The sequence below is a fragment of the Anser brachyrhynchus genome (genome assembly GCF_964034855.1).
Source record: "Anser brachyrhynchus genome assembly, chromosome: 13".
Lineage (NCBI taxonomy): Eukaryota > Metazoa > Chordata > Aves > Anseriformes > Anatidae > Anser > Anser brachyrhynchus.
Window position 1 is genome coordinate 19,548,706 of NC_137708.1, and position 25,851 is coordinate 19,574,556.

General features: G+C 42.5%; 1 protein-coding gene across 1 annotated transcript in view; it reads left to right on the forward strand.

Moving 5' to 3' along the window:
- LOC308176895 (uncharacterized protein) overlaps window positions 1-25,851 on the forward strand; it is a 243,770-nt gene that overhangs the window by 163,210 nt on the left and 54,709 nt on the right. The window contains exons 18-19 of the mRNA XM_080553322.1: window positions 16,598-16,708; window positions 16,980-17,190. Of these exons, the coding sequence (XP_080409448.1) occupies window positions 16,598-16,708; window positions 16,980-17,190 (322 nt within the window). The remainder of the gene's footprint in view (window positions 1-16,597; window positions 16,709-16,979; window positions 17,191-25,851) is intronic.

A 25,851-nucleotide genomic window follows, 5' to 3' on the forward strand; every position in this document is an offset into this window, starting at 1 on the left:
CACAATTCTTCCAAAAACCTTTTAACGTTCTTGGATGAGAAGTTCTCAATAACAATAAAGCAGAAGAAATACTTCTTTTTCTTGCCTCCTTCCAGAATATTTGCCTGTCTCATTTTGTTCAGGATGATGGCTGCTCAAAAAAAGGAATGTTCCTTTTCTTTTTTGTGCCATATAACCCTTTTATTACTATTTTTACCTTTAATTCAATAGCAAGTGTAGATCAGTTTTTTTCAATGGATAAATACGGTTTTTTAAAGTAAGTACCAGAAACTTTGATTTTTGAAAATGTTGAAATGAACTGTTTAGAACTTTTGTCAAATTTTCTGTTATTGTCAAGATATTTAGGCAGTTTTAATCACAACTTATTCATAGCAGCAAAACTACTATTGGAGATAGATTCCAGACTGGATCTGCAGCTAAAAAGGGGACTTTCTCTGCAGGGTTTCCCAAGCACTTACATAGTACTAGCAGCTCAGGAACAATATGTGGCCCTTGCTATCCACAAGGAAATGGTTGGCGACCTGCTACAGCACTTGGATGTATGCAAGTCGATGGGGCCGGATGGGATCCACCCGAGGGTACTGAGAGAACTGGTGGAGGAGCTGGCCAAGCTGCTTTCCATCATTTATCAGCAGTCCTGGCTATCAGGGGAGGTCCCAGTTGACTGGCAGATAGCAAATGTGACGCCCATCTACAAGAAGGGTCGGAGGGTAGACCCGGGGAACTATAGGCCTGTTAGTTTGACCTCAGTGCCAGGGAAGCTCATGGAGCAGATTATCTTGAGTGTCATCACGCAGCACTTACAGGGCAACCAGGCGATCAGGCCCAGTCAGCATGGGTTTATGAAAGGCAGGTCCTGCTTGTCAAACCTGATCTCCTTCTATGACAAAGTGACACGCATAGTGGATGAGGGAAGGCTGTGGATGTGGTCTACCTTGACTTCAGTAAGGCTTTTGACACCGTTTCCCACAACATTCTCCTCAAGAAACTGGCTGCTCGTGGCTTGGACTGGCGTACGCTTCGTTGGTTAAAAACAGGCTTGATAGCCAGGCCCAAAGAGTTGTGGTGAATGGAGTCAAATCCAGTTGGAGGCCGGTCACTAGTGGAGTCCCCCAGGGCTCAGTACTGGGGCCGGTCCTCTTTAATATCTTTATCGATGATCTGGATGAGGGGATCGAGTGCACCCTCAGTAAGTTTGCAGATGACACCAAGTTAGGTGCGTGTGTCGATCTGCTCGAGGGTAGGAAAACTCTGCAGGAGGGTCTGGATAGGCTGGACCAATGGGCTAAGGTCAACTGTATGAAGTTCAACAAGGCCAAGTGCCAGGTCCTGCACCTGGGGCACAACAACCCCAAGCAGCGCTACAGGCTGGGAGATGAGTGGTTGGAAAGCTGCCTGGCAGAGAAGGACCTGGGAGTATTGGTTGATAGTCGGCTGAATATGAGCCAGCAGTGTGCTCAGGTGGCCAAGAAGGCCAACAGCATCCTGGCTTGTATAAGAAGTAGCGTGGCCAGCAGGGCTAGGGAAGTGATTGTCCCCCTGTACTCAGTTCTGGTGAGGCCACACCTCGAGTACAGTGTTCAGTTTTAGGCCCCTCACTACAAGAAGGACATCGAGGTGCTCAAGAGAGTCCAGAGAAGGGCAACGAAGCTGGTGAGGGGTCTGGAGAACAAGTCTTACAAGGAGCGGCTGAGGGAGCTGGGATTGTTCAGCCTGGAGGAGAGGAGGCTCAGGGGCGACCTTATCACACTCTACAGGTACCTTAAAGGAGGCTGTAGCGAGGTGGGGGTTGGTCTATTCTCCCACGTGCTTGGTGACAGGACAAGGGGGAATGGGCTAAAGTTGTGCCGGGGAGGTTTAGGTTGGATATTAGGAAGAACTTCTTTACTGAAAGGGTTGTTAGGCATTGGAATGGGCTGCCCAGGGAAGTGGTTGAGTCACCATCCCTGGAGGGAGGTCTTTAAGAGACGTTTAGATGTTGAGCTTAGTGATATGGTTTAGTGGAGGACTTGTTAGTATTAGGTAAGAGGTTGGACTCGGTGATCTTGGAGGTCTCTTCCAACCTAGACGATTCTGTGATTCTGTAATATGCCTACCTACTGCACCTTCCAATTTAACCCAGAAACTTGTCCAAAATGTCTTGCACTTCTTCAAGAAAAAATGAAATTGTCTTACACTACCTGAAGAAATAGAAGAAAATCTGCAGGAGCAGGTAACTGATATTTGAAGGGATGTTATAGATATTGTTATTGAAAATGCTTGAAATGAAGTATTGAAATAAATATACTTTCCTCAGAAAAATATAAGCAATTGATCAGTCAAGGAGAAGGTGAGGTTATGACAATAAAAAGAGAAGTGGGATCATAGGGGATAGTGGAATAAATAAATTTCACAATGGATTTACAAAACAATATACTAACAATGTACGGGCTGTCATCTGCTATTTCCACATCATCACATAGGACTTCAGCATCAGTGAAGCAGTGGGTTTATGTAAACCAAGGAGACTCAAAACAACAGACTCTGAGACCAGCTGGTATTAATCCTGAATTCCCTTGAACGGCCACCAACACTTTTCTGACACCATGCCAAATGCTGTGTTACATGAAGTGGCAGCACTTTATGGATGTGTGCTGCTTCCATACATTTATCAACCAAAAACTGCCTGTCTGGAAAACAGCAAATGCAACACGAACAGTAAGACTGGGATAAAATAAATTATGAACAGAGCAGACCAACTCCTTATATTGTATTAGATATATTTCCTCCTGATGAGTTGACAATCTAAGAAGTGACAGGAGGTATAGGAGGGTCGAAGAAGAGTGAGGAGGAGAGAGAAAGAGGAAAAAAACACCTTCCTGGGTATTAACAGGGAAAAACAGAAAATGAAAACAATGCTAAAAAGGTGCATATGTGTGTGATAAGAAAGGAAGTACTGTGAGAAAAAAGTCTTACACAAGCCAGGGACTTTTCTTGGACATAGGACAGTGCTTGAAGCCAAGGCTTTTGTCAGTGTCTTACAAAGAGCAGGTAACTTTGGACTGGTTAAAATGTACATTGATGACAAATCTGGAAGGCTGAATGGAAAGATGACATGCAAAAGGCAAAATACAGTCTTAGTTCTGTAATTTAAACTAGTTGGTTTTATTGGTACAAGGTGAATGATATCCCATCATACCAATGTAAGACAGCATACTCTGAGTGCAGAAATTCATGAGCCACCCTATGGAGATCGGTAAATTAGACCATGTAAGTACAGCAAAACTTCTTGTGCTAATTCTTAGCATCAACACTTACACGTAGATGGGGACAACACAAAAGAGTGACAAATCAAAGGAATCCCACGTCTTGGGCTGCAACTTCTTATGGGCTGTCCGAGCAATACAGAAAGGGAGTGAGCATTGCCATCGCGAGTCAGAGGTGAGATCATAGCTAGAGGTGCTTTTTTTTCCTTTTTTTTTTTTTTTTTCCCTGTGGAGCTGAAGAGATGTCTTGGCATGTGAGAAGCCAAAGCAAAAGTTAGTACTAACATTTAGTATAAACATATATAAACCTGTCAAAAAAACATGGCCAGCCTTGCTGTTGTACAGACATGCCAATTTTTGTCTGCATAGCTTGCTTCTGCGCTTTCATTGGTATGGAGAACTGTTAAAGCGAGAAATGCAAAAATAAGAGAGATGGCAAATACTAGAGGAGACTGCTGCTAACTGCCTGAAGGAGATTTCCACCAGGCTTGCCAGGGAGAGGTTGCCTGCAGTAAGGTACAAAGTATGTAGGAGAAATGAAGCAGTAGGACAGTGTTCCCAGGGATGACTATATCAAGGTGAGTGCATCTGTGCTGTCACTTTGTAATGGTTGACACTTCTACATGGGGTCCTGACTGTCTACAGCTTTATCGTGCTGCTTGGCTGCATAGCATCCAGCTCGAGCAGCAACTCCCTGCTTTCCAGGTGGGATGGTGCTACAGACCGAGGATGGGGCAGGCCAAGAAGGAGCCTGGGGTAGCTCGTGTCCCTCTACCCACTTCAGTTCCCGCTGCTCCAGGACATCTTGTATCCCTGAAGCCCTCATACCTCATGAGAAATAGCATGGTAGAAAGGCCCAAGTCTTGTAAACCACCTATTTCAATATTCGGCATTCAGTCTTGTTGAGCATTTTGGTGTTACATCTTTTTGATTTCCCTTTTCCATCTCACTGTTCCTTCTCTTCAAAAATAAGACACAAAGGAGGCTGTCCCGTGCTTAATCAGAATGTCTCTGGGAGGCAATTTGGAGAAAGCCACCATGCAGCATGCTAAAACCATTGATGTTTTGATTTTTTTTTAATTATTATTTTTAAGCAGATTTCTTTATACCACCAAACAGCTTGACCCCTCAAGAAGTGAAGAAATGTTTGGGCTTTCTGCTCTGCAATTCGTTTCTTGGGCAGCTGTCTTGATAGGGAGATCCCGGGATGCCCATAAACTGTTCTGTGTTAAACTGTGCTCCATCCTCCTAGATGCTAGGCTCTAAATCTCACCCCAAATCTTCATGACTCAGGAGACAGAGATAACCTCAGAGTCCACCTGATTCATTTTTTTACCTGATCTGCAGACAGCAATTACTCCTTCCTGTTCTCCAGCCACAGCACCACAGTCCATACAGGCACCCATGCTTAGGCAGCATGTGGGAAAATACCCAAGGAGCTGCCACAGATGTAGCAGGCAGCTGGTTTCAGACAGTGAGCCAAGCAGCAAGTTAGGAGAGCTTGGAGAGCCGAACTCTCACAGTGGGCGCTGGGGTGGTAATTTGTTCATCAGAGGCAAACAGCTGAGAGTGTGACAAGTGGCAGATGCACACCACAGTGTGGAGGCAAAGACTTGCAGGGTATCAGTTAGGTCAGCGAGTCTTCCTACATGCAGATGGTGTTTCAGAGTGTGGTGGCCCTCAGTGAGCGGTGAATGTTTCGGCACCAGCAGGCTCAGGCCACAGGTTTGATCATGAAAGGACCTTGTAGCACAGATGCAGCCTGATGGTTTCAGCTCCCTTTTGCCAGCTGGATCTTGGGATAGCAAAGGAAAAGGCAGAAGCTATAGAAAAACAAGGCAGAAATAAGTTGTTAGAAAGGCATAGGGGAGATAGTTTAGGGTTAGTTTTCTTTTCTTGATTATGACTTATGTCAGTGGACTGAAAAGGGAAGGAATCAGGGGTATCGTGGTGTCCTCCTGTTGGACTTGCAGACTGAAAGTGAGGAAGTTCTGGACATTTGGCCTTTAGAGTCTGCCACCCTTCAGCAGTAGAACTACCAGTTTGTACAGAACTGGGCTGATTCCCTGCAGTATTAAATTCACAGAGTGCATCCATCTAGAAATTGAAGCACTCTTCTATGTGCAGTTCTGCTCTAGTTTCTGGCAAGAGAAGCCTCTATTTAGCAAGCATGGTAATGAATGAAAAGATCACATCTCCTGAACTGCGGGCAGAATAACTATACACTCACTCTCTGAGAGGTTTACTCAGAGTTTTATCTGCTAACTAATTTGTATTAATGTTGCATTCAACCCTGGAGTCCAGCAAACTAGGAGTTCAACCCCTTATTTTTATGCACAACCAGGAACAGAGAAGTAGAGAATGGTCTTCATACAAGTAAGAAAATAAAGAGATTGCCACGGTGAGAAAATGCTGCAGGAGCTGGAATGGCTGTGTCATTGAAGCTAGCATTGATCTAACCCTTTTTATTATTATTATTTTTTTCTAAAGCACTAACTGAAAGTGAGTTGCAAAAGAAAATCAATTCTGAGAATCATTAGGGTTGGAAGGAACCTCTCCTGGGTCACACAGTCCATCACTCCTATGATTGTTCCTAAACCAGCCCTAACAACTGGGTATCTACTCATATCTTTTATGATGGCTCTACATTTTTCTTCGACTGGTTGCAACAATAATGTTAAAACAAATATTCTTTAAAAAAGAAACATTGCAAAGCAAGCCCTTGGGTACATTTTTGCTGACAGATAATCTTCAAGGCTCATTTACTTTTAAAAAGTTACAGTGCTCAGACATCAATGTGTATTCACCTTTGCAGGTGCCAGGAAAATTAGAAATACTGCCACCCCTTTTCTTTGCTGTGAGCGGATCTCTCTCAGGCTCCCCTGCTGGTGTCCTGGTTTGTTAAATGAATGTAAAAATGCCCAGTGTTCTCAAAAGTGTTAGAGCATAAGGCAGACTTTGTGGTTGTTGTTAAGGACAGGAAAACCTTGCTTTGAGTCAGAACTGCAAGCTAATACAACAAGGACATACTGGCACAGAGGGGATAGTTCCAGGAAGGTATCACTGGTCAGGTTTTGTGGGACACCTCATTTCAGTCTCATAGCAGATGCAGGCTAATTGTAGCATTATGTCACTCTGATCTCTTGGGCTGCCTGGTGCCTCCTGCTGTGTGTCTCCAGCCTCCTCCCTCACCCTAGCAGTGCTTTGCTTTGTTTTGGGAAAGGCAGCTGGCAATTGCATTAAAATGTCTCTCCAGCACAGAATGCAAAGATATTTTATTTGAAAGCTCGGATGAGACAAATCCATCTATCTCATTCTTGTCTTCTGTTACGTGCCGTTCTTCTAAAACAAGGCAGGTATTATATTTCAGTAGGAAAATGCTGCAGTAGTGTAACTTCTACTACTCTTTGCCAAAGTAAGACCTCTTCTGAACATAGACAAGATTAGTGTGTCTACACAAGAGCTGTGACTTTTGGCTGATGGATATTGCAGTGGCCGAAGTGCTTTGCAGCAAAGTAAGTCTGGTTCCCCCCTTTTTAACGTGGGGATATCTACAGTCTTCATAGTCTAGATATTATTTATATATTAACCAAGGAGAGTCTATCTAATTCAAAATGATGTTTTAGAATTTTTATATGGAGAAATGTTGCTTTCTAGCCAGGAAGCTTCTCTTTGGTACCTTGGAACCCAACAAAGCTGACTTCAAGGGTCTCTCCGGTGTTGTCATGGGTGGCTTAGCACCAGGAGTTACAGTAGGCACGGTCCACAAGTCTGTGGTTTCCTCAGTGGCAAATAAGAAACACCTATAAAGTGTTTCTAATATCAGTATGTTTGATTATTCCTGTCTGTTGGTGCATCCTTATAGGTGGTCTTACCCGTGGGGAACTAAGAAAGCGTGGCTGATTCACCCTCCTCTCCTGATCCTGGACTTGACCCTTTTCGAGCAGTGGGAGGTGAGCCCAGGGAAGACCCTGGGGGGGGTTGGCATGCAGCGCTGTGCCCCCTGGGCTGTGGGTTTGTCCCTTTGCCTCTCACTACCTACTCCCAGGCATAAAACATGAAATAATTCAGTAATAAGCTAATGCTTTGCCCTAATCTGGTATCTCCCACTTTTATGATTTAGAAAAGAGGCAGTTAAATTATAATATCAAGAAAGCTACAGCATAAAGCTTTACTTCGGTTGCATAATTTTGCAGCAGCAATTACCTCAGCTACAAATTTAATTTAAAAACTCTTTGAAAGCACAGTCTGTGTTATCGCAGAATATACTTGAAATCAATGAAGGATGATTTCATTCCAAGTCTGAAGATACTATTTAATAGCCAGGAGAGAAACCTGCACACAGGCACACCTTCTTACTTATTAATAAATTCTGCTGCAGCAATTACAAATCTTGACTTCCACAAATTCATTTACTCTTGGCAAAATATGAATTATAAACAATGTTTGCCAACTTAATGCAGTTGCGTTCTTGCACCTAGCTGGAAAATAGATGGGAACTATTGGAAATGATCCTAATCGTGATGCTGTTAAGAAAGATGCAGAGAAAATGCTCTGATAAACATCACAGTGTCTGACTGCCATTATATTATATTTTCCTTCATGATTCATGGTCTCTTAGCAACCATATAGGCCTGATAACCTTTAATGGCTCCAAAAATGATGCACTTGGAAATCTATCACTTAAGGCCTGGTGCTCAAGTACTGACAGCCTTTTCTTTGATGGCAGATCTCAAGGCAAATAAATACACAAGAATTAGAGCAGCTTTCTTTGTCTGGATATTCATATTTTGTGTGGTTATTCAGACTGGGTGAGGAAAGGGGTTTGTAATCCAGGCTTAATGTGTATAAATTTAGGATATGCGTATGTACCTTAATTAACTATATAGATTCAAAAGGATGTCAAAAGAGCACTGGGTTATTGACTGATAGAGAGTTGTGTTTGTGCATTGACTGGGGGGATGAAAAGGTGAGTCTCCTATTAGGACAAGGGGAAAGTTATGGATTTATCATCTGGGCATGAGAATCTGTGCATCACCAGCTTGGCTGTGAGCTCTTAACTGCTTGATTGCTGCTGGCTGGCCCTGGGACACTGATTGAAGCTCTTGAATGCTGAGAGAGAATACTGACTGTATTATTGCCCGTGTTGTTAGGAGCAGAGGCCAGAAAGGCACACAGCACCAGCTATAGCATGAGGCAAGGCATCACTGTTAGCGTGCTTCAAATTCCTGCCAGTGACACGCTTGTTTGAAGAAATTAGAAACAGGTAAGAATAGTTCCAGTTTCCCTCTGGATTGTTAGTATTTGTGGAATTAGGTACCACTGCGTGAATGTGGTGCTGCAGTTAGTGCTTTGGGCTTGGGGCAGGGGGGTCTCTCTTGCAGGTGGCTGTGACAAGGGCTCAGGCAGCTTGGCAGCAGCCAGAGGTAGCATGACACCATCCGCTTACTGGCTGGGAAGAGAACTGGTGAGAGTAACAATATTTTATCACTTGCAATACTTTCAGAAGATGTATCATGGCCTGTGACCCTCTCCTCAGAGGCGAGGAGGACTGGCTGATGGGTCTAAGTGCTGCTGAACCAGAACCTGAATTGCCATTGTTAGGAGAAGATGGAGCTGGGGATGTGCCCCCGTAGGTGCACACCACCAGTGCCGTGCCACAAGTGGAAGGAATCCCCAGCACCCTCTGGTAAAGAGTTCAGTGCCTGGGGAAACTGTCTGAAATCTGAAAACCTGAGAAGCAGAACCTGCTGGGTTTTGGAGTAGCTTCCTGTTTGCCTGATGAATATTATCCCAATAAAAACTGCAGAATCAGATGTAGTGCAATACTTCAGACCAGTGAATTGAATGTCAATGATGTTTACTAACTGCTGCGGGCATAATTCTATTAGATGCTGAGCAGACCGCATTTACATTTAAAAATACAAGTAATCAATGTATGTTAATGTATGCCCTTCATGTATTCCGTGCCAAAGTGTTTTACCAGCCATTTACAGTGGCCATGCTATTGCGAGAAAAAAACCTTTCAGGAACTTATCAGCAGACGTGCTTTGGGTTAGCTTCTTTTTGTCAGGTGTGTATCAATAAGCGTGCGTAGGAAAAGGCACAAGCAGCACACACAAAAGCTGCCCAGCACACAGCCATGCAGATATTCCCAACAGGGGTGTATCTGTACTTGTTTGTAAGCCGTGGGAGTGCTTACACTTTGCAGATAGGATTAGCAAAATGCTGATGAAGAGCTCATTACCATAATTCCAAATTAAAGTGACACCTGCCATGATCCTGTTAGTGAAATTTGACATGCGTCTGTGTTCCTTTCAGGTACGTTGGCAGATGATGCCATTACTGAGGGAGAAGGTAGGGTGTGAATTTGTAAGAACTCAGAACAGCTGTTTGCGTTTTTACCTTACTGTAAATGCGAAGTAAATGAAGAGCACTGAAATGATTGCTCTAGGAAAGATGCACCACCTATGTCATGTTTAACCCAGGGTGGGTTGCTGTAATGGCACACACCTGGAGGTGGAGTGTAGGTCACTCTCATCTGTTCGTTCCATAGCTCATTCTGCAGCATCTCCATGAGCCCTAATTCCACAAGAATTACAAAACTCAAAATTCTGTCAATGTACGGTATGAAACACATTGCTACAGGCTGTGTCTGAGTTCATTGCTGTCTGCAGTTGATTCCCAATATCTCAGTTTTTTCTCTCCCTTCCAGAGCTTACTGACACGTACATAATGGATAGCACCCCGTTCTTCCTTGGCAGGCCCTCTTGGTGAAGAAATCATTGGGAGTTTGAACCTAAAGGCAAAATCAGCATTGTTACAAACCATGGGAGGTAGGATCTCGTTGTTGATCCCAGTTAACCTGGTATTTGCTTGCTCCCCAGCCAGTGACAGCACCTCTTGTTTACATCGCGGTCCCTGCGGAGCAGAACCGAGCAATCTTTGTGTTAGTCTGGATTTTCATTTTTTAAGAAATTCCCAAAGGCAGATTATTTTATAAAACATTAAAAAAATATATTGCTGATTTTGATCAACTTCAGTGTGGTCTTTACAGTCCAACAGTCCTGTAAAAGGATGCTGAGGCTTGATAGTGTCCCAGACTAAATGTGGTTTACAAAATCCCACAGAAATGCTTGGAACGGACCCATATCAAATTGTGGCTTAGCCCTTCCTGACTGGGCTTGCAGAGTTGATGCAATTTTCTTGGACCTCCTCCTGTTTTATTCTCAAAAACTCTGCTGACAAAACCACCTTTGTTGAGCAGTTATGTATGGACAACCAGCGAATGTTTCAGATTGCATGTGAAAGAACGCTAATTTTGCACGATTCCCGGAATATTTGAGCTATCATACAATTATGATATAAAGTTTGGAGACTGTGTTACAAGGTGCCTTTTAAAAAAAACAGGCTTACTGTCAAAAATTCATCAGCAGTTCCTCCTGTGTAATGTACTTTTCCAGAGACAACTGAAAAAATGTCAAAACCAAATAAAGAATAGCTATGTTACAACAGCTATTTGAGATCCAATTTAGCCTTTCTTATAAGTTTCCCTTCCAGTAAGCCACTCTTCTCATGTTTTCTTCCAGTAAATGAGATGTGCATAATTCAGTCCTATTAGGGAATTGATCCCTTAAAAACAAAACAAAACAAAACAATAAAACCCTTTTGAATGCTAGGGGAGGAAAAAAAAAATCCAAACAACAATTGTACTAATTTTGTATCACTTTGGCTCCCATTCCTAGCTTTTCCAGCTTTCCTTTGATCTGCAGAAGGACCCGCAGAGTTGCATTGATAAGAATTCAGGTCACACGAAATTTCTAGTATTGGTCTAGATTAAATCTATCCATACATTCTTCCTTCTGTACACTAGATGCAAGTCCCAGATATAAAATCTACAGATCCCCTATTTTTCATTTCTAAATAAATCATTTGGAGTGATTTTTCTCTTTCTTACACCGGTATATATTGGGAGTAACTTCTTTCAAGCAAATAGTATTATGCTGGCAATTATGGTGGCAAGGGGAGAGCCATAGAGCAGAGATTGAGTTTTATGATATATTTTAAAATGACACATTTGTCTGGGATGGGGGTGACCGAAATGCAGATTTGAGACTGAATAGAAATATTTTTGTATAAACTTCAGTATTTCTGCAACAAATCTTCCGTTGGTATAAGGAGATGAAGCACTCCTGATTTCAGCAGCCCCCTGAGGCACTGACCTGAGGTTTTTATTTCCAATCCGTTCTGGGCTTTGTGACCCTGCTTGCTTCGTTTACCTGTTACGAGTATTCCTCGCAAACTGCAGATTTTACAGGGGGTGTGAGGTCAAGCTTAGGCAAGTCGGCAAGTGTGCCATGCAGGAGTGTGCTTTACTGAAGGGGAAAAAAAATACAGTTTTTGTGCAATATTGTCCATCGCCTTTTCCACTGGGGTTAAGAAGGCAAGTCCAGGCAAAGTCGTATAGCTCTGGAAACCAAGTGTCTTTGTAGGAGCCCCTAAGCATTGTGATGGAGTTTAACGTGAGTGGCATGGTGAAAAATGCCAGGGATCAGCAAGAACGAGAGGAATTAAGGATTTGGTTATATCTCTTAAGCTGCTTTGGGAATCTGACAGCATTTTTGGTTGGTATCAATATATTTATAGTATAGAAGATTAATATTTGCACCACTGAGCTCTTTAATTTTATTGACTTTAGAAACGGAGATTTTGGCATTAAGAAGAACCAAAAATGTAGCGGGGACTGTACAGCTTCACACCAACGTTGTCAACACTCGCAAGACTCAGAGAAATAGGACGTTTCACAGCAAGCAAAGCTTTCAATACGTGCTGAGGCTGTAGGATTTCAGGATGCTGGAAGTACCGTCCTGCCCTTCTGCGGGGAGCAGGAGGTGGCAACACGGGGAAGAGAGCCTGAAGTGCTGGGAGCGGGGCTGGCTCTGCAGGAGCTCCAGGCCCTGTGGTCACCGCGGCCTGGCAGAGCCGACCTATAACCCTCCCCTGCGGAAAGCCATTGCCACGATGGGCCTTCAAAAGCGAGAAACAAGACTGCAAAGTTTCCATTTGGTTCTTTTGAAGGAGGCCGGTACTTCGTGGGGTGCCTAGGAGTTGGCTATTGCCAGTACCTGAGCCGTTGCTGCTTTTCACAGCCTGCTGGAGTTGTAAAAGCACTTTTCTGCTCGCATCAGGTGCTGCAAGCTCAGGACCGCATTCACGTAGGCTTTGCCTTAGGGAGATCAGTGGTGGTGGAGTCTCTAATGAAAAAACAAAACAAAACAAAAAAAAACAGAAACAGCAACAACAGAAATGAAGAAAATGAAGAATTTCAGGCTACATGTCTTTTATCCATGCCTCTGCTGAGCTAGGTGTATGCTTTTATTCTGAGTTTTTTAGCTGAAGTCACAGCTATATGTACAGGGAACTGCTGGGAAGCTATTCTCATTAAAAATGGCTCTGATTTATGGAATTCAGGACACTGGGAGGAAGCTGTCCTTGATGATTAAAATACTAGCTGAATATTAGGTTGAGATCCATTACTGATTCTTTTCCAGGATATGATATTGTCTGCGTTTTTTGTAGCTGTTGTTTGTTTGTTGGGTTTCTGTCTTCTGCAGCTTTGGAAATTACATTGTCTGAACACTTTGTCTTTAGCAAAAGATCAGTCTGACCATTGAAGATGCTTGAAGAAGTTACCTTGCAATTGCCAACAGTTTTTCTTACTGTCTTCTTTCTGGAAAAAAAAAAAAAAAAGAAAAAAGAAAGAAAATCATCCTTGAACCTTCTGCCTGTTTGTGTGCGACTGTAGCAATTCATTTCTTTACAAGGAGCAAGAAGAAATGTTAGAATTGGGTTTATTTCTTTCTTGTTGTTAAAACCACTTTCCTGTGTCACGTGCATGGTTTGAAGCTTTTCCCAGGCCTCTTCTTGTCCATCCTAAAGGCAAGGTGGCAGCCTCGACATGGCAGGTGGGACCCTGTGCCAGCCTGCTGGCAGCTCCTGACTCACCCTCACTAACCTGTGGCCTTCCTTTTCCTTTTTCCTTCATCTTCTAGCATCACCGAGATTTAAGGCACCCCTTCCTCTGGACTACAGCTTGGAAACTGTGCTGAGGGTATTTCCCATCTCATGGGATCCTTCCACCCACCCCCTCTTAATTATTTCCTTGACAGCCTTTTTTTTTTTTTTTTCTTTCCCTTTCTCTGTCCTATGACTTTCCTCAACAGCATCTCAAATATAATTTCTGGTGTTCGGGCAGGTGAATCTCAAATGGATGTCCTGAAGGGCTATGGTAGGTACCATACCATATCTGCTACAGACTAGAACTGGAGCTCAGCAATAAAATTCATTTGAAGTATTGTCTTTAAGTTATTGCCTTAAAGACCAAATTCTAAATTTAAATGACAAATAACTGTTTAGCACCTATGCGAGAGAGATTTTATTTGCTGTGATTAATCACTTTTGGGAAAAATAATTTGTCTCTGATGTAAGAGGATGCATTCACTTTTGTCAGCAGCAGGTCAGTAAATATTTTTATACAAGATGCACCAAGTGGCTTTAAGCTCCATTGTTTTGGACATGGTAGACCTTTACTGATACATCTCAAGCTTCCTGATTGCCAAGCAGCCCCTGCATCTCTGCTTCACTAAAGTTTCCACTCAGAATTTGCAAACTGCCATGTTTTAAAAAAACTTAGACTTTTCATGAATTATCTGTAATTTGTGTGTTAAGTGCTTCTCTTTGTGGGAAGCACTTCCCTAGCTAGTCCCCTTTCTGGGGGGTAAGTCTGGGTCACAAGTTCCAGCTCTTTCCCTTCATTCCTGCCCCTTGTTGCAGGTTGTAACCCCACCTGTTCTGTCCTTGGGAGATTCTGCAGAGCCATGGAAATGATCTGGATTAAAAAATCCAATGCAATGACCCACCACCACCCCGACACAAAATCCTAAGGCTTATTTTATATATGTATTTATTTATTTATTTATTTTTCCTATGTGATTTACTGATGTGCAGTTCTCACATCACTGCAGGATGCTGACTTTGTTCATACTTGCCATTAGTACATGCTTGGCTAAAAATAAGAGTAGATTCCACATTTGCTGGCTCTCCTTCTACGGAAAGATCACCCAAACAGTAAACTCACCAGACTTACGTTCAGCTCCCGTGTTTTCTCGTGTGGGAAATCTCCTGAAACTTCTCTTGCTTTCTTTGTCAGAGCAGCACAGACAGCCAGAACCGGTGGGGAGAAGTGCGCTTGGATTTGTGTGAAACAACATATTTAGTTATGCCAAGTGATGGCATTCAAGCAAATACACAATATGTACACCTGCACACAAAGATGTAAAAGTGGAAATTTACTGAACCAGCATTGGAGTCGATACCCCCTGTGAGGGAGCCCCAAACGTGCAGTTGCCATCCGCTTTGCTGGAGGGAGCTGGTGCCAGCTGGGAGCTGGCAGCACGGCTGAGTTCAAGAAGTGTTTTTAATCTCTTAATAAATTTCACAGCTAGATGGCTTCTTCATTTGTAAATTATAGATAGACTTGGTTATACACCTCCAGCTTCACTTTTGGCTTATTTGGGAACTCTCAAGGAATGGCAAATATGTTGCAGCGTTTTCATTTTGGATGGAGTCTGGATGAAATTCTCTGGGGAGTCCAGAAGTTTCTGGAAAACACCAAGTTTTCTCATGGTTTGGAAGGCTTTCTGTTACTTTCTACTACCCTGGCATAAGCAGTATACATTAGTTACGATAGGGGGCGTATACATTAGGTACGATGCTGGGAGAAAAATCTTCCATACTGCTAGTGAGGCTGTGTCCAGTGCTTCCATCCTCCTGGCATCTCTATTCACCCCTGCTTCCCATCTGAACAACTGGGACAAATCCTACAGCAGCTTCTTCCTGCCCCCCCAGAGGGAAGAGATTGGGTTCAGTGGGAATAAAATTCACAGATTCCTGTAAGAGTGAAAAATATAAGGTCTAATTGCATCTATTTTCTTGTGGTGGTGAGCCTCGTCCTGGAAAGCTTCTCTTTTGCTCGCCAGCGTGGAACGAGACGGTTGGAGACAGCAATTAACAGAAGATGATAAATGAAACTGTGCCTACCACTTGGGAGAGAATGTTTCCTGAATAATGATCCTCTCTTTCAGGGATGTTTGCAAAATTAGATCGCCTGGGTCGGTCTGAAATACTCTTGGCGATGATGTGCACGGGGCTCATCGCTGCAGGAAGCATCCTGGGTGGCTGAGCCGGCACCGGTGCTCTCTGCCTTCCTGCTTAAAGGAGGGGGGTAGCTAATTAAGTCTTCTTAATTTATGAGGATTTGTGACAAAACTGAACGGGCTTAAATGTGCCCTTAGTTTTAACAGGGCCTGTTACTGCTATGGCCTTGATGTCTGATGCATCTGTCATGGTCTGCAGGGCCACCAAGGCGTGGGGACGTTTTTCTAAGTACGTGTGGACATGGTTGGCTCAAGTGGCTTTGCAAACAGGACACATTTTGTTTTTCATCCTTATTTACAGGAATTTTCCCCTTTTAATTCTCACTGGATATATATACATTTAGAAAGATGTGATTTAAAACAGAGCATTCAATTTCCTGTCTACTTGGTCCACAAACAATGGCGTTTTTTAGTGCTGTTTCTGTGTAAACGCTTACCAACTGCTCATAAATAGTCACAGGAAGAAATTGCTTTAGCTTCATATGCTAATAGGTAGTGGGTTTTATTAGTAGGGCTTGTTAATTAGTTTGGTATCTTATTTAATTAAATCAGCGTGCCAGTGAGTGGAAAAATAAATCCTTGTTAGGCCAGTGAACCCCTTATTGTATGTCCCAGTATTTTTCATGTTCAGAAAACTTTAGAAGCAGCGACTGAGGACACTTCAAGCAGTATCACATCCTGTGACGACGGTTCCTGCCAGTAGTAACTTTCCAAGAGTAACACCTGTTGTGTGTCTAACTGATGATACATACGCATCCTGTGAGTTAAGATGCCCCCCATGTCGGGAGTTATCTGCATCTCTGATAAATCAGTTTTGACATGTTATTGCCTACATTTTTTTTCTTTTCTTCGCCTCCTTTAAAAAAAAATAATAAAATGCAAACTGTGCAGTTCTGCTGCAATGTAAGCTGAAAGCATAATTAATGCTGTACGCATAATATGATTTGAAAAATTATCTCTAGTACTGGCAAAACATTAGCAAGTCAGTCTATACTGAAGTACGAAATTCACATGTCCAAAGTATCTGGGGTGTTTGGGTCAAGTCAGCACACATCTTCTCATGCTAATTCTCGTTGCTGGTGTGTTTTTTGTTTTTTTAATATAAAAATAATAATTTGCTCTTATTTTTCATTGTAGCATTGATGTTCTGTATTTTCCTGCTCCTGGTGCTCAGCTCCCCGTGGTGTCAGCAGAAGATGTACAGAGAGAGGAACAACCCAGCAGGGCCAGCCCAGCACGTGGATGGAGGTCAGTCTTCTCCTTCCTCTTCTCCATCTCCTCCCCTCCACTGGCACAAGGGCTTCTTCTGTCACTTTTACACTTGAAGGATCTCATAGCCCGAGTTTCAGGCTGTGAAGGCTTTGACCAGACCATTGGAGGATATATCCTGGCTTTAGGTAGGAGGCTCTGTGATGCTTCAGAGGGGAAAGTTAGCAGGATCTTTCATTTTGTGTCCTGCAGGATGATGGAAGAACTGCATGAACCTCCATCTTATTTTTAATTGTTATTTTATTGAAAGAGGTAATATACTGGATGGCAGTGGAGAGAAAGTGAAGCAAAAAAGGTGTCCATTCTTGCAAAAGCATCTCTTAACCTTGATCAAATGGGATCCTTTGACACTTGCACTGCCGAACCCAGAACCTTTCATGCCAGCAAGAGAGGCCACCAAGGAGAGAACAGAGTGGGCTGATAACAAAGGGAGTGCCACCTCTTCTCAGCACCATTCAAAGGTAGTATAATCTGTGCTAAAAGTTTTGCAGTCTCACTAAGACCTTTGCTAACTCCTCATTCCAATGTGCGGATGCGACTCTAAACACGTGAAATGGTTGAACCTATAGCAAAAACTCAGTGAGAGATACAGCCATATTCTGGACAATTTATTACAGTCTTTTCTTGATTCCTGATTAAAATGAAGTGGTGGGGTCCTAATGGACATGAAGCCCTTAGTCTCTTTCATTCTGCCATTCACTTTATTTTGGAGTTTGAAAGAAATGTTGTTTGTCAGGTTTTGAATCTGCAGCTTGCAGCTGTAGCAAAACATTTGGATAGAAAACCCATTTTCTAAAATCTACTTAGGGTAAAATGGCCTTTTTTTATTGTTTACTTCCTGCATTTGAAAGAACTTTTGTTAAAGCCCAGCTTCTGCACCTGCGTTCCTCCAGAAAACTGTCTCTTCAAATTCTCCAGACTGATTTGTCATTTTCTTACGTGCCAGAACCAGTTGTATCTCTTATTGCATTACATTGCTGACATAACGTAATGCCTCATGGCAGATGCAGCTGCACATCACTGCGGCTGAGAAGCTGAGGAGGAACAGAGGCCCAGGTCTGGGGAAGGGTTGATATCTCCTGCACACAAGTTTTCCTTATGGAACTTTAAGTCTAGCGGCCAGTCATGTTGGTTATCTTTTTTTTGATTTTTTTTTTCGAAGTGTGAAGGAAGGTCAAAGTCTGGGGAAGGCTGAGTGATAGGAATCTTTCTACTTTCTTTCCCATCTGTGCACGTATCTACCTCATATCGCAGCTTCCTATGGAGGAGAGTTGAACAGAAGGTCTCCTTGAAATCCGCTTTGCATGTTGGCTAGAAACAGCATTAAGAATTCATTCAGAGACCCCCTCTGTCCTTACTAGCCTGATTTAATCAAATCAAAGAGCTCCTACTAGTCCTACCAGATGAGAGGTTTAGACAGAAAACTTTTTCTGGATAAAAAGGTTTGTGTGTCATTCAAAATTCCCTCACTTTACTATTTTGGGATTTGTGCTTTAGAAAAAAAAGGTGAAGTGATGCTTCTGCTTTATGATCTGGTCCAATTCTGCTGCGCAGTGGAAGGGGTACAGTGTCATCTGGGATTTCATAGCAAATAGGGAGTTTTGCGACCCACACCAAAATAAATAAATGGGGCTCAGTGGAAAAACATCCTTTACAAAAACATTGGCATTCATTTAAATACTCCATGTCATAGAAAATTTGCAGTATCACTGTCTATAACTTAGTGGATTAATTCCCTTTTAGGTAACAGTTCTTTAGTTCTGCTTTGTAATTAACAAATTTCAATTTTCACCCCTTGGTCCTCATGTCTGTAAAAGCATACAGCAAAAGTAACCTTTTTCGACATTAAGAGCAAAATCCTGGTTTACATGGACTAGGTTACCATTTACATTGTTTTTTTTTTTTTCTTCTGTCTTCTGCATCATGAGTCAGACAAGATGCAGAAGAAGATGTGTGCCCTCCCAAATTTAGAAATGCATGTGTCTGCGATGCCTTTCATAGTCTGTTAGGTAAATCCTAGCGGTGTTGTAATGACAGATAAGTGCCTGTCCTATGTGTGGCTCGTTCTGCAGCTGTGCCTTGGACACTGCCAAACCTCTGCCAGGTGAAGTTAAGTACAGCTTTCCTTTTAAATGTTGTAGAGGAGCAGCTATAAGCTTTTCCAACCTGAACCTTTCCTTGCAAGCTGACATTTGCCTAACATTTGTGTTTTGCTTAAGCTCTTGGCACTGCACCCTTGGCTGACCAAGGGCCTCGGTATGGGTTGGCCATGGGTGTGGGTGGGTGATGGCCGTGGGTGTTACTGCAGGCAGCTAGATTTTCCCTTCCAGCCTAGGGTAGTTGAGTTGTTCTGCTTTTAGGAAAACGATTGCATTTTAACGCTGTGTGGATCGGGCCTGACATTTCCTGGTAAAAATTGGCATGGAGGAAGACTATGGATAGTAATGATAAACAGCAGCATGGGAGAGAAATGGAAGACACAATGCTACACCACTGGCTAATGTTATGGAGAAGCAGTTCTCAGAAAGGAGGGTCTGGCTGGTTGTTTAGTAAGCTCTTTGCTTTAGGGGATAACCTCGAAAGCATCTGCTGCTGAAGCATATGAATGGTTGCATTTGAGGACAAGATCTTGTCAAAATTCTCTTGAAAGTCTTGGTGGCAGCCACTGCCTGCTGCTTGCCACGGTGCCATGAGCGGCCTCACTGCCTCTCTTCCTGGGGTTGTTCTTGGGTGAGCAGTGAAAGCCAGAACAAAGCGAGGGATGCATAAGAGGAGCTAGAGCAGGTCTGCGCTGTGTGGTGCCAGCCCCGAGCCCACCCATGCTCCACGTCACGGCAGAGCTGGGCACCCACTGCGGCAACGTGGTCCCACAGCTCTGGGTCAGGGCAAGGTCTGATCCTGCGGGCTGGAAGCAGGAGCAGGGAGAGCAGAGCCATCTACTAAGCATTTGTAAGAAGTCCTCATACAGCCACGGTGCTAATTTTCCAGCTCAGCAAAGGACTGAGCGCTGTGCTAGACTTTGCATTGTGAAAAGGCTTGAAAAAATAAACAGAACTTACTGCTTATTTGTGATAAGCAAAGATCCTAAAGATCAACATGCTCAGACAGAGTTGGAAGAAGAGCCTAAGGAAGTTTGGGTGGCCATTCACCCTGTTCCACTATTTTTCCTTAATAACATCTCATTCTTCAGTAGCTGTACCTGTGTATGGTCCAGCACTATTCAGACAGCTCAGAGCTCATCTCCATTCTTCCTGACCCTATGATTATCCTCATGTTTCAGCTTCTCCTCTCCCCCCTTTGTGCCTGTCTCTGGTTTTCCTTCCATGATGCATTAAGTAACTTCAACAGCTTGACATACTAGGGCTGACTTAGCGTTTGCCATTTCTTATCCTCATTCAAATATGTAATGCCACAGCAGGATATTTTTTCTTAGGTTTCCATTCCTTATGTTTTTGTCTTTTCCTAATTTATTTCCCTTCTATTGCTGTAGCGGTTTTCCTAACTGGCTCCTAGCTTTAGAAAATGGTCTGCAATTGCTTTAATTTTATAGCACGTAAAGGATACCAGTGTACTCAGAAAACAACCAACCAACCAAAAAAAACCCCAACCCCAACAACCCAAACCTAACCCCCTGCCACACACACCTTTTTACCTTCCAAGGGAGTTTCTTACAGGCTTGCAGAAACTGGGAGGGAGACTCACAGAGCTCAGCTTGGCATGGCTAACAGAAGGCTCAGGCAGACTTAGAGGGATAGTTTAAGCTGAGCAACATATCATACTTGGGTTTTATTATGTTGTATTCCACAACACAGAGATCTCTTATAGCTGAAAATTGTTTTGAGATTTGATGAGAGCTGAAGTAGCTTTTTGTTTTTTTCTGTAGAGCCTCAAGTTTATATCAGAGAGAAAGAAAAAGAGAATTGAGAACAAAATGCTTGTTCGTACCCTTTTGCCTGACGGATATGTCTGAGCTAGATCCGCAGTAGCATTATAAATAGGTATTTGCTTGGACTTTCTTCCCTTCGTGCCTTGGATGCATTTCTTCTTTTGCATTTGATTTTCCTGAGTTGGTAAGTGACACTAGCACCGTGTGTGAGAGGAGAATGTTTTTGCCAACTGTCTTGTAATGAACTGGGGGAAAAGCTGCTCATCAGCTACGTGGTCAGCGTCACCCCTTCGCTCTTGTGTGCTCCCTGTGGGGTCTAATCACTGTAAAAAATAAATTAGCGCACCGAGTTCAGGAACACTAACTCAATAAATGCGTTAATGTCAGAGCAAGTGGCAGTTTTGCCTACCCTGCTGATAGAAGTGATTATTTATGCTTAAATATACTGTGCTGTTAGTGCTTCCAGAGAGCCTGTTATGGCCTGCCCCTCACTTCTCCAAAAACGATACAAATCTTTACCTGTCAGCATACAGCTCCCCTTAGCCTTCCAAAACATGCATGTGGGAACTTCTGTATTGTAGTGATCAAGAGTGAGACTTCTCTGAGACCTGAAGCCTTAGGATGGAGCCAAAACCAGGTAGTGTACTTGACCAGCACACGTGTGTTACCAGGGCAAGTTGCTACTCTGTAGCTTTCAAACTACAGCTTTTTAATAAAAACATTTTATTTATTTATTTATTTATTTATTTATTGTATTTTAGTGCTGCTGGAGTGTGTATTAATCAATCTTCACCAATGAGCTGGCTAGCTGGATTGCAGCAGTACGTCAAGGCAAAGCCGTAGCTGTCACTTCCAACTGGGTGACAACTGTGACTAAGCCACCATTTTATGATGAATTTTTAGGACAGCACTAAAAGAAGCTGCTGGTTTTAGTTAGGTAAAACAAGAGGGGTCTGTCTGAAAACATCTGAAAGAATATCACGTGTCACCATTTTTAATGAAGCCCACTTTTATTTACATGTGCACTTGTTTATCTGTAGCAATAGTTTGTCTGCATGCCCAGGTCCTCTGCCTTAGCCACAGAGCAGAATAAACCAACCTTTCTCACCCTTTCACACAAAGGCAACAGATAAAATATTGACTCCATTATACCTGGAAGGGCAGAAGCAGGCATCCTATTTCCTGAAGACAGCAGAGCAAATGAATTTTAGGAAAACAGACTCCTCTAGCAACCTGCTGTCTCTTGCTGCAGATGCAGCTGGATGTGCAGAGTGCCTCAGCACGCTGCAGGTACAGAGAAGTGCTCTGAGGACTTGGACCATGGTGAACACCAAGAGGCAGATGATGTTCATTACAGAAGTCTCAAGATGGTGTGCTGTCATTGCACTCTTGGTCCCTGGTAAGAAACGTTTAGCTGGGTGTTAAAAAGGCTGAGACTGAGAATGGGAGTGCACTGGTTTTGCATCTTGCCTTTTAGAGTTGTGCTAGGCAGAAAATTCTCCTGCCTTATTTACCAACACAGCACGTGTTTGCCTTTAGCAGGCAGCCTCCGTGACGATGGTGATGGGCATCACCTGCAGGAGAAACAGCCCCAGTGATTCACTGCACTTAGCTCCCCAGGTACAAGTGCAAAATGGGAATAGGGGAAATGCAGGATTGGTGCTGCTGATGTTTTCTGTGTACCTCGAACCATGAAGGAAAGGAAGCGTGTGATGGAAGCATGGTGAGGGGTGGGTGGAGAGGACAGACCCCAGGGTTGTGCCATATCTTCACTGCCCTCATAGCAGAAACACAGAGACTGGCTTTGAGCATTTGTATAGAAAATGGATGGGGATGGGAGAGATGAGGAAAACAGCACATTGTCAATATGCGTTGGGGGTGTGCAGTGGATTTATGCTAATGGGAGCCTTGCTCTTCATGTAATCCTCTTTGGCCCTTGCTGGGGGGTGGCAACTGGAACAACATGAAGTCTGTGAACAAAAAGCACTCTGAGCTTTTATCTGAGCTCAAGTGAATGGGTTTGTTGTGGGATTTGTTTAATTTTGTTTTGGCTTATGCATTTCACTGTTTAGACTGTTGAACTGTCTAACAATGTACCTTGCAGGAATACTTTCAAACACTTGCTGTGTACAGCTGCGTTTGAAACAAAGTTTAATTTGAATTTCCAAGTCTAATCATACAAGTTGATGATGGTATGGCTTTAGGGCCAGGGGTAGCTATTCAGAAAGCTGAGTGGTTCACAAGGTTATGTGCCACAGGACTAACGCGATGCTGAGAAATAATAGGCTCATACGGGGCTGGTTTCAGTTTGCAGAGTGTATAGCACAGAGATTTAACACAGTTTAGATGTGCTTGAAGATCATCCCTGTTTTTTTTTGTTTTTCTTTTTTTTTTCAGCCAGTGTTCTTCCTGACCTTGAAAATACCTTATGGGTGGTTTGCAAATAAATATGTAACATCACTGTAACCAGAAAAAATATACATTGATGTTCTATTTGTCATTATATTCTACCTATCTTTTCCATTATTTGAAGTCTTATATGATTTCAGTGATAGGCATATAGGCTAGCATCAGCACAGCAGATTTTTAAAAGAGATTAGATGAGAATTGGGCTGCCTTTTAGAGAGCATTTTGCTTTATGTTTCTGGCTCTTCTCCTTCTTTTTATTTTTTTATTTTTTTAAAGATATCTTTTTATCAAGTGTGAATGCTAACAATGCTGATATGGGGTGACAGTTTGACCAAACAACCATAGCAACAGTAACTGTTTTCCTTGTGATAACAGCTAAGCTAAAGGTTATGTGTATTGCTGCATCTCTCAATCTATCTGCTCCACGGCACAGTGCCAGACAAAAGTAAGAATATAGAAAGCTATAACCAAAATATGCAGTTGTCGAAATGAGGCATGAGCTACAGAGCACGGGTTAAAGGATAATATTTCTATTCTGAAGCTTTCTTTTTGAAAAGAAATATGAAATCTATGTTAAATAATATTTTGCTGCCCAAATAGTTAATTTGAAAACTTGTTAAATAATATCTGCTTAACCATCTTCCCTTAGGAAAGGGCAAAATAAAAGCCTAGAGGCTGCTTTAAGGAAATTTTTTTTTTCCCTTTTCAGGAACAATGTTGGACTTGCACAGTTGACCTAGACAATATTTAGTATTGACCTCAAGTCTTCAGCATGTGTCCCCAAAGCTCAGATGGCTTGAAGGACACAAACAAATAAAAGTCTTTGCGCTGTGGGAGCTTCTCATTTTTCCCAGCACAGAGCAGAATGAAGCAGATGTGTGACATATTGTTTGGTTGGTTTTTGGCTATTTCCAAGAGCAATTCTCATACTGAGTTGTATCTATCACAGCTTTTATAATAGTGCCTCATACCTGATAATCTGTGGTATTTTCATATTTCTAGCTTTTTTTTTTTTTTTAATCAGGATAACTATATACAGAATTATTTATATTTTCATAAATAGGAAGATAATCTTACCTCCAAGACAGTAAGGTCTGTGTGTGTGTGATCCAACTGAGGCAGTCATGAGCCATTTCATAACTAAGGCTTCTCAATGCAACAAATAATACATAGTGATGATAATTTACCAAAGCTGGCTGGATTTTAGGCTAGAGAGTCACATTGCACTGGGTTTCTACAGCACTGAATTGAGCTCGCAGTTTTGTATTTGGTGTTGGAATAAGTTTCCTGGTGGAAGAAATTATATTTCAGAGTGACTTAGTCCTTGTTTTGGAGGACTTTCTCTTTTCTTATTGGACTTAGTTAGGTTTGAGTCTTGATGAAAGGGCAAGAACAGCCTCTGGTGACTCCTGAGCTGCGTGGGCAAAGCAGAGCAGTGCTCTGCCGATGATTATGGGAGCAAATGACTGGCACGGAGTATCATGGTAACAAGTCAAAACTTTTCCTAGCGATCCATTTGCTAGACAAAAGACAGAATTAATGGAATAGTGATCCTGAAAATTTGGAATCCCTTGTGGATGTGAGGCTGATTTTCCATTTCTAATGAATTCTTTTAGCCATGTGGTCTTGAGCATTGTTTTTTTTAGAAGAAAAGCAAAATACATGGATCCCCTGAAGGATCTTCTTGATTTAATAGAATTGTTCTATTTAATAGCACAACACTTGTGTCAAAATCAGGAGCTGCATGGTTTTCATAGTCCCAGATTGATTAGTTGTGTATATTTTTTGCTTCATAATGTAAGATTCTCTTTGCAGCTTATAGGGCCTGTTGTACTCTCTTGTAAAGTGTTCTCCATGTCTGTGTGGTATTAGTGGGGAAGGCTTATGCTCATTAATGCACATTATTTAAAACATTTCACACAAATACTTGTTTTGTACTTGTACTTGAAGCTGCTGGTAAGGTCTGCTTCCTGAACGTAGATTTAAGTCAAATAAGCACACGTCCATCTTGCTGGAAATGTTCAGTATATGTTGCGTTATGCTGCTAAGTGAGACTTGGTTTTCATCTGATCTATCGGTGAGACAGTAAGCATCTCTCTATTAATGAGTTTGTTTTTTCTAAGTTATTAAATCCAATGTAAACCAATTATTTTATCAAAGAGGATAAAATCCTTCTCATACTCACACCTTTTATCCTCTTCTGAATTTAATGGTGTTTAGCAAATACAGTTGAGGTCAGTGTTGCCTTCTGTGCTCTCCTACGTGCTCTGGGGAACACGGTTCACATACCTATCAGTATTTTAGTGATGGAAAGTAACTGCAGTGTGTACCTGCAGGTAAATCACAGGCTGTGTGTCCCAGGGGAAGAACTCATTGGTTAAGATTAATTTTTGCAGCAGCAAAATGCGAAACCAAATTGTGATTTGTACAGATGCAACTCCATCACAGCCCAGCTTGGGTCACCACAATGACTTGGGTCACCGCAGCGACCGTCTCTGTCTTTTTTTTTCCAAGTGAACCTTGAATAACAAAGAGCCACTTCCAGCATTTCATAAGTCTCTGTAATTACAGTAGTGATTATCAGAATGATAGATATCTAATTAAAATCTGTGAAAACTGCAGTCAGCGAGAAATGAGAATTAGCTCCCCAAATTGCAATTTTCTCCTGAGTTTAAGCACATTTCAAAGCTGCTTTTTGACAATGTGGAATTTTTCTCTTGTCTGTCACAATGAGTCACCTCAATAGGTCAAGGCTAATTTTAACAGGTACCGAAAGAACATGGGAGGATCTTGGTTTGAGATGAAGGAAGGCTTTCTGTTGGTCATT